Below are 17,272 nucleotides of genomic sequence, written 5' to 3'. Positions count from 1 at the left end.
AGTATTTGTAGGGAAATGGTGTTAGGAAAATTGATGGGACTAAAGGCCGATAAATCCCCAGGGCGTGATAATCTACATCCCAGGGTACTTAAGGAAGTGGCCCTGGAAATAGTAGATGCATTACTGGTCATCTTCCAGAACTCGATAGACTCTGGAACAGTACCCATGGATTGGAGGGTAGCTAATGTTACCCCACTATTCAAAAAAGGTGGTCGAGAAAAAGCGGGGAATTATAGACCGGCAAGCCTGACATCGGTGGTGGGTAAAATGCTAGAATCTATTATAAAAGATGTAATAGCAGAGCACTTGGTAAGCAGTGACAGGATCGGACAAAGTCAACATGGATTTACAAAAGGTAAATCATGCTTGACTAATCTACTGGAATTTTTTGAGGATGTAACTGGTAAAATAGATAAGGGAGAACCAGTGGATGTGGTGTATTTGGACTTTCAGAAGGCTTTCGATAAGGTCCCACATAAGAGATTAGCGTGCAAAATTAAGGCACATGGGATTGGGGGCAAGGTATTGACTTGGATAGAGAACTGGTTGGCGGACAGAAAGCAAAGAGTTGGAATAAACGGGTCGTTTTCCGAGTGGCAGGTAGTGACTAGTGGGGTACCGCAAGGATCGGTCCTAGGACCCCAGCTGTTCACAATATATATTAATGATCTGGACGAGGGAATTGGATGGAATATCTCCAAATTTGCAGACGACACAAAGCTGGGTGGGAGGGTAATCTGTGAGGAGGATGTCGTGAAACTCCAGTACGATCTGGACAGATTGGGTGATTGGGCAGAAACATGGCAAATGCACTATAATGTGAATAAATGTGAGGTTATCCACTTTGGTGGCAAAAACAGGAAGGCAGATTATTTGAATGGCAATAGATTGGGAGAAGGGGAAGTGCAAAGAGACCTGGGTGTTCTTGTGCACCAGTCGCTGAAGGTAAGCATGCAGGTGCAGCAGGCGGTTAAGAAGGCAAATGGTATGTTGGCCTTCGTAGCAAGAGGGTTCGAGTACAGGAACAAGGATGTCTTGCTACAGTTGTACAGGGCCTTGGTGAGACCGCACCTTGAGTACTGTGTGCAGTTTTGGTTGCCTTACCTGAGGAAGGACGTTCTTGCCATGGAAGGAGTGCAGCGAAGATTCACCAGGCTGATACCTGGGATGGCAGGAATGACGTATGAGGAGAGATTGTGTCGATTGGGCTTATACTCACTGGAGTTTAGAAGATTGAGAGGGGATCTCATCGAAACTTATAAAATTCTGTCAGGCCTGGACAGACTAGATGCAGGAAGGATGTTTATGATGGCCGGGGAGTCCAGAACCAGGGGTCATAGTCTAAGGATAAGGGGTAAGCCATTTAGGACTGAAATGAGGAGGAATTTCTTCACCCAGAGAGTGGTGAACCTGTGGAATTCTCTGCCACAGAGGGCGGCGGAGGCCAGTTCATTAAATATATTCAAAAAAGAGTTGGATATATTTCTTAAGGCTAAAGGGATCAAGGGATATGGGGAGAAGGCAGGGACAGGGTACTGAATTTGGATGATCAGCCATGATCTCATTGAATGGCGGAGCAGGCTCGAAGGGCCGAATGGCCTACTCCTGCTCCTATCTTCTATGTTTCTATGTTTCATGCACAGTACTCTAAGTGCGGCCTGACCAGGGTCCTATACAAGTTCATAACATAACTTCACTACCTTTGAATTCCATACCCCATGAAAATTTCATAGCTCTCACTATTGTTAATGCGTAAATCGTCCAACAACTTGTGGTGAGAAAGAGGTAACCCATGAATTGCGAATTGCCACAAGTTGCTGAATGATTTGTCGCTAAACTCGCGAAAACAGCATCTCGCCCTCAACCTCCCCATGAGTTTCAAGATATTGGGGTATTTGTGCATTTATAGCAATTATTTTATACAACTTGTATTAAAAAGCAGCTTTGGGGAACGTGTGATGCAATGTCTAGACCTCGAGTGCAGAGAATCTTTACTTCTGGGACTAGGATCCAACCTCGGTCAGACAGAGGGGATGAAAATTTGGTACGTGACAGAGGGGGCCGAGTGGCACATGGTGTAGGGCAGAACCCTCTAGCCAGTCTGATGGCTTCAAGGGTTCTATAGTAATGTGAAATGAGTTTGAACAATCTAAACCAGTTCCTGGTAATCAGAGACCCAAAGCACTCCTAATTTGGCAAGCTCACTCAGACGGGTCATACTGTTGCAGAGGTTGGAGCAGAGTAGAGCACACTTTTCTTTGCATCTAATCATCCTTTATCTGAGCTGAGAGTACATAGTACAGATAGAGTTCTAAATAATGTATTCTATTGTAAAAATGTTAGCACCCCTTGACGAGCACAAAATTAATTTTAAAAAGCAGCACACGGCATGCCAAGACAGCAGCACTGGATCCTCACATCACACGCTAATGAACTGTAAATTGATTAAGTATTACAAAAGGCTTTGTTGGTGCAGAGGCAAAAAAATAATAGTTGACATATTGAATATAAATTTGATGTAGGATCCTTAAAGCTAGCAGACAGCTTTGTATCCCATCAGTCTTGGCTAGGCCTAAACTCCGATCCTAGAGGTGAAAAGCCACCGTGGCTCCAAATATTGTTTGAATTTTATCGTTAAAAAGTTTCTCACTCTGTTTGTAGGGAATAAATGGATTTGTTGGCCACCAAGTCGATTTTTGATTCCCTCGGCGTGCTTGTAGACGCAGGATATATTGCCCCATAAAGATAATGCCTGTCGAAGTGAAATCGCACTCTGTACGGTTGATGCTTACGCATCCCTTCACATCTTCCCACTTTCCAACATTACTAAAGAAAAAACAAGCAACAATTCTGTAAATGATAAACTTGACTGCATTTGGTAGATAAAGGCTGGCTTTCTTTTTGGACCAGTTGAAGAAACATTAGACAAGTGCTGCTTCAATCAATAACATGCAAAATAGCCATGCCACTATTACGAAGTAACAAGACGATCTCATGGCATTGCTCCTGGTGAACCTGAACACAGGTGCTGGTCAGGAGCAGAGCCAGAATAAGCCAGCCCCAAAGAGGAGGTGGAACTGGAATGGGCTGGGAACACTCAGATGAGGTAGAGTGAGATAGGAAACATGTTTACCTGTCAGAGCGATTCGATTGGTTTGTTTTGTGGTTAGTGTTGATTATCATTGTTAAAGTGGGAGATAAAAAATATATATTTTTACTCTAAAAACAGTATCACAATTTGCTCAAAACTGGCACTTGGAGTAGACTGCTGCTCACCTATTTTAAGTGCTGGTAAATAGCAATGTCAAATAGCTGGGCACAGCTGATTGTCAAATTTAAACAGCAGATTAGTAAACTGTCTAAGTGTCCCATACTGATTAAGTTTCTAAAATACTGTAGGTGAAGGATACTTTGAACCGGTTAGCTGATTTCAAAATGCAAGCTTTTATATAGTTTACCCAACCAGCTGTTTAAATTGCCCATCGCCGCTGCGCAGCCATTTAATAACGTTGCTCTCCTATTTAAATAACCGAGCAGCACTGCACTCAGTACCAGTTTTTCATGATTCGAGTCTGCTGCTGCAATAAGGCAAGCTGTATTTGGCAGTGTAATCACATGACAGAGGCGATCTCCCAGGATCCAAACTAAAACAGTAGCAGTATAATAGCTGCTTTATTGGCCGAGACTTGTCTTGTGTATTCAGATCTATCAATCAGCTGTGAACCAGCATATCAGCCATGCAACAAATGAGTATGAATTGCAATAGGAGAAAAGTTAAATTAAGATGATTAGTATAATTATGTAATAAGAGGAGTGAATAGGAGGCATTCCAAACTGAATAGTACAAATGATAGAAAAAGCAGACTTCATGCAGATTCATACTACAGTATATCCACATCACCATTAAAGGTGGATTCTACTGTTTTCACAAAGTTTTGATACTTACACACCGTTCATTGTGTGGTTTACCTGTTGTGCTTCAGAGTTGTACAGGCTAGTAGGACCAGAGGACACAAGTTTAAATTAATTGAAAATTATTATTATTTTTTTTTTTAAATTAGAATTTTTTTTATACAAATGAATAGAATAAATTGGCAGGCAGGTTCATAGGTACAAAAATATAGAAAAATTAAAATGCATCTGGATGCTAGCCTGGGAGAGTTGCAGCAATAAACGGACAACCTTTTGTGGGCCAATTGGTCTTTTCTTGTCCTATACTATTCTAGTGTACCAAGTGTCCAGAGCAGCAGTGAAGAGCTGTTGTTACTTGTCCGAGAGCAGTTAATGCTGGATCTGCCCAGCCCCATCTCTGCCAAAAAAGCTTGAGGATTGATTATAGAGCTGGGTGGCTGGAATAATAGTGCAGAATTAACAGCAGCTGGCTAAATTGGGAGGTAAATGCAAAGAGCATGCCTGTCTCCAACTCCCATACTATCGCTGCCACTGTGAGCAAAAGAAGATGGCACTGAACACATACTTCTGTGGGGTCACCAGGGGCAAAAGGGAGCAAGAAGTAAGTGACTTCTCATAATATGCCCAGCACCCACCCAACACAGAAAGGGGAAAGCTTAGTGTGGAGAAGCTAGGGACTGGAGCTCGCCACCACAGCTGCTCCAATTCACCACTCTAGCTCCTCACATCCTCATCTGCTTCACACGGTCTGACCACTGGCTGTGTGAGATATCGCCAGTTCTCACTGGGTTGGGCGGAGGAAAATTATTCTGCAACATAAATCAGAGTTTGCCCTGGGCTTTTTCTTGCCATCAGATTCTGTTGCATCTCAGACTCTGGCTTACTGGCATTTCCATTTTGGTTTTAAGGTTTTGAGGCAAAGCCAAAGATAGGTTTCTGGTCCTGGAGTATTAAGATAATCACTAATAGAAGAGGAAGGCAGGTGGTCAGCACGGTGAATTAATAGTGATAAATTCAACATTAAAAATACATGTGCTCTTTTTGCTGACAATTTTAGTATGAGCTCCCACTAATTTTGTAGCGATTTTTCAAGACTGCCTTCACAGGGCCTGCTTAAACGCATCCTTGCAACAAAGGAAAAAGAACAATCCTTAGCACTGTCAATGAACTGAAATAGTTAGCAGCATTGTCAACCTGACTACACAGGCGACATAGATAAACTGCAGTGTACTATAATAAACAGACCTTTAGTCATTTTCATTTAGAGATTAGTATACAATAATAGAAAACACTTCACATATTCTTGGGATACAAACAAGGACTTTGTAATCACTCACCTGGATGACTACCTCTCTCCCACTGTTAAAACCCTAAACCACACCTTTATCACCTCAAGACTTGACTGCTCCAATTTCTTCTTGCTAGCCTCCTTGCCTTCACCCATTGCAAAGTAAAGCATCCTCAACTTGCATAACATTTTGCACTCCCATCAGCACTGTTCTGGTCAAACTCCACTGGCCCCCTGTGCCCCGATAAATTGATTTAAAGATTTTCTCTATTGTCTTCCAATCCCTCCATGGGCGTGCCTTACCCTATCTCAGTGATCATTTCAAACATACACTCCTGCCCATAGCCCACACTCCTCTAAACAGGTTTACACCTCATTCCCCACTGCCTTCACTTCAATACTGGCATCTGCCAGTCCCTCTCCCCGGCCATCCTCGGGAAAACCCTTCTCTTTTGACATCCTTCTTGGCCCCTACCCATTTTTGTTTCCCTCTTCTCCTGCTGCATATTTCCACCTTTTTCTGCTCTGTAAAGTGCTGCAAAAATGCCTTTCTGTATGTGAGCACTGTTATAGAAATGCAAGATGTTAAAAACACTCAACTTAGAAATGGCAATAATATTGGCTTACCTTTTCAACTGTACAGTATAGTTTAGACTGTAATTGCTTCTCTGCACATCGTCCCATTTAAGCAGATACTTTAGATTAAAAGCATCAATCCATATATTTGCTGGTTTCTCTATTTCTCCAAACACTGTCCAAAAATAAATACAAGGCACTGAATGTCGTATGCACCTCAAAGTAATAAACACTAAACAACTTCAATGGTTTTTATCTCTTCCCTAAACAAGGAGAGACTTATTTGATTAATAAGCTTTTCACATAAAAGGAAACATTCCCTTTCTTCCATTTTTTTAAATTTTTTTTTTTTTTTTTTTTTAAAAAGGGACAAATTAAAACCAAGGTTAATAGCAATAGCGTTATGCACTGATAAACTGAAGGCTTGCTCCCTCTCTATTACTGAACTGCTAACCTCAATTTACAGACAGGTATCAAGTGGAGACTAGGCACTTTCTCAAATAAGATGGGGTACAGGAGGTGCAAATGAGGGAGTCATCCTTGGGTTAATCTCATACACCTTTACAGCAGCATTGGCAGAGGTCTGTGAGCAGATCATTGGCCAAAAGTTGCAGCTGACGGCATACCTCCAGAGTACACCGCCGACCTGCGAAAAGAATACACACCTACCGGATAGCGGCTCTCCTGCGTAAACTTGCACTCTGACGCTGCGAGTAGGAGGGCAGCGTAATGGCCCGCAGATCCCAGGGATGCAGCCTGTGTGGAAGCGTACCTGGGGTCACGTGGGCCTGGTCCTCCAATCAGAAAACAGATTGTTTTTCATTCATTTAAATTACTACATTACTTCAATTACTACATGTATGCAAGATAGTTTTCTGCATCAGTATGTTGAGGAACCAACTAGGAAACAGGCTATTTTATAGCTAGTATTGTGCAATGAGAAAGGGTTAATTAATAACCTTGTAGTAAAGGGGCCTTTAGGGAAGAGTGACCATAATATGATAGAATTTTATACCGAGTTTGAAAGTGAATTAATTAAATCCGAAACTATGGTCTTAAATCTAAACAAAGCAAACTATGTAGGTATGAGGGGCGCGTTGGCTACAGTAGATTGGGAAACTACATTAAAAGGTATGACAGTGGACGAGCAATGGCTAGCATTTAAAGAATTAATACATAATTTACAACAAATATACATTCTTTTAAGGCACAAAACCCCCTAGGAAAAGTGGGCCAACCGTGGCTAACAAGAGAAGGTAAAGATAGTATTTGATGAAAGGAAGAGGCTTATAATACTGTCAAAAAGAGTAAGCCTGAGGATTGGGAGGATTTTAGAATTCAGCAAAGGAGGACCAAGAAATTGATAAAGGGAAAATAGAATATGAGAGTAAACTAGTGAGAGACATAAAAACAGACTGTAAAAGCTTCTATAGGTATTGTAAAAAGGAAAAGATTAGCGAAAGTAAATGTGGGTCCCTTACAGGCGGAGACAGGAGAAATTACAATGGAGAATAAGGAAATGGCAGAGAAATTAAACAAATACTTTGTGTCTGTCTTCACGGAAGAAGATGCAAAAAACTTCCTGGAAATAGTGGACAACCAAGGGTCTAGCGAGAATGAGGAACTGAAAGAAATCAGTATTAGTAAAAAAGTAGCACTGGAGAAATTAATGGGACTGAAAGACGATAAATCCCCTGGACCTGATGGCTTACATCCTAGGGTTTTGAAAGAGTTGGCTATAGAGATAGTGGATGCATTGGTTGTCATTTTCCAAAATTCCATAGATTCTAGAACGGTTCCAGAATGGTTCCCGTGGATTGGAAGGTAGCAAATGTAACCCCACTATTTAAGAAAGGAGGGAGAGAAAACGGGGAACCACTTAGCCTGACATCAGTAGTAGGGAAAATGCTAGAATCTATTATCAAGGACATGGTAACAGGGCACTTAGAAAATAATAATAGGATTGGGCAGAGTCAACATGGATTTATGAAAGGGAAATCGTGTTTCACAAATCTGCTAAGAGTTTTTTGAGGTTGTAATGAGCAGAATAGATAAAGGGGAACCAGTGGATGTGGTGTATTTGGATTTTCAGAAGGCATTCGATAAGGTGCCACACAAGAGGTTATTAAACAAAATTGGGGCTCATGGGATTGGGGTAATATACTAGCATGGATTGAGGATTGGTTAACGGACAGAAAACAGAGAGTAGGAATAAATGGGTCAATTTCAGGTTGGCAGGCTGTAACTGGTGGGGTACCGCAAGGATCAGTGCCTGGGCCTCAGCTAGTCACAATCTACAATTATTTGGATGAGAGGACCAAATGTAACACATCCAAGTTTGCTGATGATACAAAGCTGGGTGGGAATGTAAGTTGTAAAGAGGATGCAAAGAGGCTTCAAGGGGATATAGAAACATAGAAAAATAGGAGCAGGAGTAGGCCATTCGGCCCTTCGAGCCTGCTCCACCATTCAATATGATCATGGCTCATCCTCTATCTCAATACCATAATCCCGCTCTCTCCCCATACCCCTTGACGCCTTTTGCGTCTAGAAATCTATCTATCTCCTTAAATATATTCAGTGACTTGGACTCCACAGACGTCTGTGGTAGAGAATTCCACAGGTTCACCACCCTCTGAGTTAACCAATTTTCATCTCAGTCCTAAATGTCCTACCCCGTATTCTGAGACTGTGACCCCTCGTTCTAGACCCCCCAAGCCAGGGGAGACATCCTCCCTGCATCCAGTCTGTCTAGCCCTGTCAGAATTTTATACGTTTCAATGAGATCCCCTCTCATTCTTCTAAACTCTAGTGAATACAGGCCTAGTCGACCCAATCTCTCCTCATACGACAGTCCTGCCATCCCAGGAATCAGTCTGGTGAACCTTCACTGCACTCCCTCTATAGCAAGTATATCCTTTCTTAGGTAAGGAGACCAAAACTGCACACACTACTCCAGGTGTGGTCTCACCAAGGCCCTGTATAACTGTAATAAGACATCCTTGCTCCTGTACTCAAATCCTCTTGCAATGAAGGCCAACATACCATTTGCCTTCCTAACTGCTTGCTGCACCTGCATGTTTGCTTTCAGTGACTGGTGTACAAGGACACCCAGGTCCCTTTGTACATCAACATTTCCCAATCTATCACCATTTAAATAATACTCTGCCTTTGTTTTTCCTGCCGAAGTGGATAACTTCACATTTATCCACGCTATACTGCATCTGCCATGTATTTGCCCACTCACTCAACTTGTCTAAATCGCCTTGAAGCATCTTTGCATCCTCCTCACAACTCACAATTCCACCTAGTTTAGTGGCATCAGCAAACTTGGAAATATTACATTTGGTTCCCTCATCCAAATCATTGATATATATTGTGAATAGCTGGGGCCCAAGCACTGATCCCTGCGGTACCCCACTAGTCACCGCCTGCCACCCCGAAAAAGACCCATTTATTCCTGCTCTCTGTTTCCTGTCTATTATCAATTTTCAATCCATGCCAGCATATTACCCCCAATCCCATGCGCTTTAATTTTGCACACTAACCTCTTGTGTGGGACTTTATCAAAGGCCTTCTGAAAATCCAAATACACCACATCCACTGGTTCTCCCTTATCTATTCTACCAGTTACATCCTCAAAAAACTCCAGTAGGTTTGTCAAACACGATTTCCCTTTCATAAATCCATGTTGACTTTGTCTAATCCCGTTGATATTTTCTAAGTGTCCTGTTATCACATTCTTTATAATAGACTCTAGCATTTTCCCTACAACTGATGTTAGGCTATAGTTCTCCGTTTTCTCTCTCTCTCCTTTTTTAAATAGTGGGGTTACATTTGCCACCCTCCAAATCTGCAGGAACTGTTCCATAATCTATAGAATTTTGGAAGATGACAACCAATGCATCAACTATTTCCATGGCTACCTCTTTTAGTGCTCTGGGATGCAGATTATCAGGCCCTGGGGATGTATCAGTTTTCAATCCCATTAATTTTTCTAGCACTATTTTTTTACTAATACTAATTTCCTTTAATTCCTCCTTCTCACTAGACCCTTGGTTCTTTAGCATTTCTGGGAAGTTATTTGTGTCCTCTTCCGTGAAGACAGAACCAAAGTATTTGTTTAATTGCTCTGCCATTTACATGTTCCCCATTATAAATTCCCCCGTTTCTGACTGTAAGGGACCTACATTTGTCTTCACTAATCTTTTTCTTTTTACATACTTGTAGAAGCTTTTACAGTTCGCTTTTATGTTCCTTGCAAGTTTACTCTCGTATTCTATTTTTCCCCTCTTAAATCAATCTCTTGGTCTTTTTTTGCTGAATTCTAAACTGCTCCTAATCCTCAGGCTTGCTACTTTTTCTGGCAACTTTATATAGACAGGCTAAGTGAGTGGGCAAGAACATGGCAAATGAAATATAATGTGGAGAAATATGAAGTTATCCACTTTGGTAGGAAAAATAGAAAAGCAGAATATTTTTTATATGGTGAGAGATTGGGAAATGTTGGTGTTCAGAGGGACCTGGGTGTCCTTGTACACAAATCACTGAAAGTTAACATGCAGGTACAGCAAGCAATTTGGAAAGCAAATGGTATGTTGGCCTTTATTACAAGAGGATTTGAGTAAAGACGTCTTACTGCAATTATATCGGGCCCTGGTGAGACCACACCTGGAGTATCGTGGACAGTTTTGGTCTCCTTACCTAAGGAAGGATATACAGAAAACTCTTTGGTATCCGGCACCGACGTGTTGCCGGTTGATCAAAAATTCCGGATGATGGAGAGGGTTATCTACCGAGGTTATTTTTAACAAAGAAAAATTAAAAAAAACAAGAAATGTGCAGTATACAGTAATTGGGTACTCACCTACAGAATGTTGTGTTAAATGGATGGTGGAAGATGCTTGATTAAGTACAGTACTGCCAGTTGAGGGTAATGCAATGCAATGACTACCAGCAGCGTGGGAGACACACAGTACCCCTGTAAAATGGCGGATCAGAAGAGACTACCGGCAGCGCGGGAGAGTCAGACTCCTGTTACAGGGGTATTGAGGTGTTCCGACTTCCGACAGCGCCAAGAAGTGGCAGTTCAGAGAAATACCCCCATTGACTAACTCTGCCACTGCAAGAGACTCGGACTTGGCAACATTGCCGGTTATTGAGGTGTTGTTTTCGGAGCGAGAATTTTGCCGGTTAATAGAGAATTCCGGATATTTAGGTGCCGTTTAAACGAGAGTTTCCTGTACTTGCCATAGAGGGAGTGCAACAAAGGTTCACCAGACTGATTCCTGGGATGGCGGGATTATCCGATGAGGACAGATTGAGTAGACTAGGCCTATATTCTTTAGAGTTTAGAAGAATAAGAGGTGGTCTCATTGAAACATATAAAATTCTTAGTGTTTGACAGGGTAGATGCAGGGAGGATGTTTCCCCTGGCTGGGGAGTCTAGAACCAGGGGTCACAGTCTCAGAATAAGGGGTCGGCCATTTAGGACTGAGATGAGGAGAAATTTCTTCACTCAGAGGGTGGCGAATCTTTGGAATTCTCTACCCCAGAGGGCTGTGGAGGCTCAGTCGGTGAGTATATTCAAGACAGAGATCCATAGATTTTTGAATATTAAGGGAATCAAGGTATATGGGGATAGTTCAGGAAAGTGGAAATGAGGTAGAAGATCAGCCATGATCTTATTGAATGGCAGAGCAGGCTTGAGGGGCCAAATGGCCTACTCCTGCTCCTATTTCTTATGTTATGTTCATTACTACAGCCTTTAAAATACATTACAGATTTAGCTTTTATCATGGGAAGTTAATTCATTATTCATAATTTCCACTTCTAAACAAATTCTGTGCAGTGCAGAAAGTTGTGAAATGCAAACTTTTTTTAAAAATCTGCAGCTTTAACATACACTAGGATTGCTTCTCATTAAAGCTTTTAATGTTCCTGGATATCACTTAATTTTTTTAAAAAGCATTTTTTTCATTTTGGGTATCCCCTTACGCTGTGGAAACAGGCCCTGCGCCTGTTTCCACCATCTGTAAAATTTCCGTACATAATTGCTGGACAGTTGGTTGGCAAATAGCCCAATTCTGCGCCAGCAATGAGGTTTTCGGTGGCGGTGTGGGTGGCCTGCCAACGCTTAGGCATCCTGAGAGTACGCTGTCATACCCACCGCAAAATCCAGGCCATTATGTCTTGACTCTTGGCTACAGTTGGTGCATGTGCCAAGGAGAAAATAACACACAAAACATTACATTGATAACTGTATCTGATGGTGCATTACTCAATCTTGACAATCCACCTATTCTGCCTTGGAACAAAACCAAATTAATCGCAAGTACAGCGACTGCAGTTCACGCTCAATATCAAATATTTAACCTTGTGTCTCTGACAGATTATTATGGGGGAAAAGAATCAAAATAATAATTGAAAGAGCGAGGGAAAGAAAAGACATCCTGTTTGCTGTAATTTATAGTGGAACCTCCATTATCATGAGAGGACATCTTGCTGGTGGAATGGAAACTGATGTACGATCGGAGTCACCATATATTAGTTTTTATACATGTACTGTACAGCAGTACTTTAGGCATAGCAGTGAAGACAAGTACAATACAAATAACGAAAGTAATCTTCTTGGGCTGATTTACGTCAAACCAGAGATTAGTGGGCGGTGGAATGAGATGTCTCATGCAAGACTTTGCCCTGCAAAAGATTCTGGTGGATGATCGAGAAGGCAGATAATGGGAGTGCAGGAACTTGTAATTTTATTACTAAGAGAAATATAGTTTCATTTTTACCAAGTGCTTCTTTAAAAAAATGTCTATGCAGAACTCCCGATCCCTGACCTCAGTGTCAGGAACCAGGACAAAGTGCCGAACTCAGCATTACAAGCAGGCTGAACACATGCTCATAGTTTGTGACAGCTGCCACACAGAACAAATTTCTTCAACCAGAACAGTCAATGACTGGCAATGAGTTACCAGCAGCAATTGGAGCAGTTCTGATACCACAAACCACAAAGGTGAAGTTATGTACATACATCAGTAGAAATGCAAGACTGCAACACTGCCTTAACGTCATTATCAGCATCTTAAAGTCTCTATTATTGTATATTAGTTTAATTATTTTTAAAAAACTATTACTTATTAGCCACATAGTGTACGGTATAGGCAGGATGACGTTGCTAGTGTAAACAGAATTGCTGCAAAGTCAGAATGTACCACATGACTAATTTCATGAATTTAGGCCATCAAACCAGTTCAGTTCACTGATTGTTAGATACATAGTATTTGGATAAGTAACTCGACTGTAGAGATACAAAAAAACCCTGCAAATCTGGTTATAAACAGAAAATGTTGGGAAAGCGCAATGGGTCAATCAGCAGCTGAAAAAGGTTAATGCTCGCAACAGAACTCAAGAGATCAATTCTGATGAAGGATTACACACAAAACAATCTCTATTTTTCAGATCAACCTGTTGTATGTTCCAAGTATTATCTCTTATCACTTCAGTTTCCTGATGAACCTCCTTCTCCAGCAAACTCCCTTTGTTTTGCCAAGGTCCCAGAGGGATCCATAAAAACTAAGACCCCCAACAATGAATTGTGTAAGATCACAGCATTACCAAATATATTATAAAAAAATGAGAAACAAAATAAATGTAGGACTGAGTTACATTAAATAAACCACTAGTGACACAGTGGTCAGAAAACAGATTAAAAATTAGGAAGACCATTAGGCCCATCTTAACACAACCATCCAGAAGCCAGTGTGTTTCTGAAATGATTCCAACCCTAGTATCTCTACTACCTCACCTGGAAGGTCATTCCATTTGTGAAAACTTCCTGACATCAGTCTCAATTTGCCTGTCAATGGTTTGAACCTATGCCTTCTTGTCTTACTGTCACACTTCAGTTTTAACTAACTGTCCTAATTTTGCCTTTTCCATTGTGATTACTTTATCATATATCTCTGCACGGTCACCTTCAGTCACCTCCTTTCAAAGCTGAAGAACTCAAGTTTCTCCAGTCTTTCCAAATAACTCAGCCCTCTGATGTTAGGGCTTGAATGGTTCCCTTGTGTCGCGGCGATGAAAACTGGACACAGTACTCTATAATTCAAGCATGACTTCCTTCAACTTGTACTCCATTCTGGCTATACAGTTCAGGATTCTATTTGCTTTGTTGATTGATTCTCTGCCGTGTTTGGGCAAGTTGGGTTGACTAAAATCCTGAGTTCTTTTACCTACAACCTGAGCCACTTCAACGCCATTCATGCAGTACTTGCCTCGTCTTACTTCACAAGTGTCCCTATTAAATTTCACGTCAATCTTCTTACCTGAAATATTTTGACCAACTTATTTTGTAGTTTCTGAATCAACTTCCTAGATTCAACACCCCTTCCTGGTTTTATCTGCGAGTATGACCAATTTGCAGCTGCATTTACACTGACTGGCGCTTGAGTTCGGAGACTGGGGCGATTGGAATCTGTGAACTAAAGCCCTTTGTTTGCACTACTAAATCCAACTCCATTTCCCTAGCAGTAGAGTGGTAGACCCACAAAAAAATTGGGGCATACAATCCTGCAGATACGATACAACTGCTTTCTACCCTTCAGACAGTTCCTTACCCATTTTCAAATTTTAGTGTGAATCCCCACGGCTTTAAGTTTAAATAGTATCCTTTCACATAGAAATTTGTCAAATGCTTTTTGGAAGTCAAAGTGCACCCTTGATGGTTTATTTCCGATAATGCACCCATTCCTTAGGTCACCAACAGTATAAACCTCGAGTCCCCCAAAGTTCTATCCTTGGCCCCCTCCTATTTCTCATCTACATGCTGCCCCTCGGCGACATCATCTGAAAACACAATGCCAGGTTCCACATGTAGGCTGACGACACCTCTCGCGACTGCTCCAGTCGCTAAATTGTCAGACTGCTTGTCCAACATCCAGTACTGGATGAGCAGAAATTTCTTCCAACTAAGTATTGGGAGGACTGAAGCCAATGTCTTTGGTCCCTGCCACAAACTCCGGTCCTACCCACCGACTCCATTCCTCTCCCTGGCAACTGTCTGAGGCTGCTTGCAACCCACCTCTTTGACCATGCTTTTGGTCATCTGCCCGAATATCTCATGTGGCTCATGTCAAATTTTGTTTGATAATGCCCCTGTGAAGCGCCTTGGGACATTTTACTATGTTAAAGGTGCTATATAAATGAAAGCTGTTGTTGTAGACACTACAGTTTATTTTTGCGCCTCTGGGCTAGGAAATTTAATAAAAATCTGCGAGGGCTCTCATTCTTGATCACTGTCCATTGACTATTGCTGGAAAATGCAACTTTGTAGACAGTACCCAAACCTTGCTGCAAAAATAGCAAGTTCACAACACACACCATTATTAATGTGCAAATCGGCCAGCAAGTTCAGGCGAAGAGATACGTCGCGAGTTGCAAATCGTCATAACTTACTGGTCGATTTACGCCGTTACGCACAAACGGCAGCTCGCCCTCAACCAGTCGGTTATTTTTATGAACTTGCTGGATTTGCACATCAAACTCAAATTAAACTTGCCGCAGAAAGTTAGAACTGGTACTGAACAGCGTAAGTACCCTTTCAACAACGTGTTAATTGTTAATGCCATGCCAATCAACCTCACCAGCCCAGAAAGGGAGCTATGAGTCTCATTCCTGCATGTAGTAAATTCTTCTCAGAGATTTAAAACAAATTAAATAATTTGTTCCTTATTTTTCCTTTGTCTCTTATTTCTCTTTCTTAATCCAATCTTTCTTTCCCTCTCTTTATTGCACTCTGTAACTGATTCGACTCTAATTCACCCGCCTTCTCTGTTGTTCCTCTGTTTCTTTCTCAATCGTTAAAGCTCATTGGTTAAGGAGATAAACTCTCGGTCCCATCTTTCACCAAGGTCCCAGAAACTCCGCTGCCCTTGCTTGAACTTCCAGGCAAAAAGATTTTGAGCTGAAGAGTGCAGGAAAAAGTCTCACTGACGGCACACACTGCAAGATTAAAGACTTGCATTTATCTAGCGCTGTTCACGACCACCGGATGTCCCAAAGCGTTTACAGCCAATATAGCACTTTTTGAAGTGTAGTCACTGTTGTAATGTAGGAAACAGTGACTGTTTGATGGGGCACCAGATGACTGACAGCGCCATAATAAAGCATGAAACAGCACTTTCAGGGCAAAAGGAAAAATTGGAGGCGAGAAAATAGAAACATCTGCTGAGCAATCGACTTGAAAATATTTCCAAACAGCTCTACGCCTTCATCTAAAGCAAATATTGCAAGTATGAAATAAAAAGAAACCCTAACTACTGGAAATCTGAAATAAAAACATTAAAAACACATAGCAAGTTTGTCAACAAAAAAAGCTTTATGTCTGACCAAGGGTCTGTACTCCAAATCCATTTTAATGACATGGTGGTGGGGGTGGGGGGGAAGAGCCTTGTATTTTCTGTTTTTAAATCACTACGTTGTAGTCCAAGAGGAGAAAAAAAGCAGATTAAAGAACATCTAAAATCTTAAAAGAAAAAAACGAAAGACTTGTATTTACATATACAGCGCCTTTCACGACCACCGGACGTCCCAAAGCGCTTTACAGCCGATGAAGTACTTTTGAGGTGTAGTCACTGTTGTAATGTAGGACAACATTAAACTATTTAAAAAGTTATACAAAACGTTGAATAATAATATAAAATTTTAATCAGTTTTATAACTAAGGGGCCGCCGCCGCACACTTGATTCCCAGGGTGGGGAGCGTACAACTGGAGTCCCATCAGAGTTGGGGGAGTGGCGGCCAGTGTCCGAACCCAAGGCTCGGGAGGGGGTGAATGTTGGGAGTCAAAGCCCAGGTCTTACCTTGGAGTGACAACGCTGCCATGAGAAAGGCCCAGAGCGGCCGCGCCGCCATGCTGCTCTCCGCTTCCTGCCCTCATTCACTCACTCGCTCGCTCCCTCGGCGCCAACAAGCAGCTTTTCTGCGGCTTCCATGTGATTTACAGGAAACATTGCGAAAGATATCTGACAAACACCTCCAGCAATGGCTCACACCATCCCTGCCCCTAGTGAGGCAATGGAGAAACTGCGCCACCAACACTCACCGCCACACTGCCCCTAGTGAGGCAATGGAGAAACTGCGCCACCAACACTCACCGCCACACTGCCCCTAGTGAGGCAATGGAGAAACTGCGCCACCAACACTCACCGCCACACTGCCCCTAGTGACCGGGAGGAGAAACTGCGCCACCAACACTCAGCCCCCACACTGCCCCTAGTGATGGGGAGGAGAAACTGCGCCACCAACACTCAGCCCACACTGCCCCTAGTGACCGGGAGGAGAAACTGCGCCACCAACACTCACCCCCACACTGCCCCTACTGACGGGGAGGAGAAACTGCGCTACCAACACTCACCCCCATACTGCCCCTAGTGATGGGGAGGAGAAATTGCACCACCAACACTCACGCCCACACTGCCCCTAGTGAT

The 17,272-nt window shown here is 42.2% G+C and overlaps 1 protein-coding gene across 1 annotated transcript in view; it reads right to left on the bottom strand.

Annotated features, from left to right (window-relative positions):
* Nucleotides 1-16,890, bottom strand: part of LOC147107778 (interferon alpha/beta receptor 1a-like) — a 32,132-nt gene extending 15,242 nt beyond the window's left edge. The window contains exons 1-4 of the mRNA XM_086007082.1: nucleotides 16,646-16,890; nucleotides 5,828-5,951; nucleotides 3,947-3,994; nucleotides 2,651-2,826 (exon numbers count right to left, since the gene is read on the bottom strand). Of these exons, the coding sequence (XP_085863208.1) occupies nucleotides 2,651-2,826; nucleotides 3,947-3,994; nucleotides 5,828-5,951; nucleotides 16,646-16,697 (400 nt within the window). The 5' untranslated portion in view covers nucleotides 16,698-16,890. The remainder of the gene's footprint in view (nucleotides 1-2,650; nucleotides 2,827-3,946; nucleotides 3,995-5,827; nucleotides 5,952-16,645) is intronic.
* Nucleotides 16,891-17,272: the final 382 nt, after the last annotated feature.

The sequence above is a fragment of the Somniosus microcephalus genome, chromosome 14 (assembly GCF_052327205.1).
Source record: "Somniosus microcephalus isolate GS21.2 chromosome 14, FLI_Smic_1.0, whole genome shotgun sequence".
In the NCBI taxonomy this organism is placed as follows: Eukaryota; Metazoa; Chordata; class Chondrichthyes; order Squaliformes; family Somniosidae; genus Somniosus; species Somniosus microcephalus.
The sequence above is the reverse complement of the archived record's forward strand: the minus strand, read 5'-3'. Positions and strand labels throughout refer to the sequence as shown.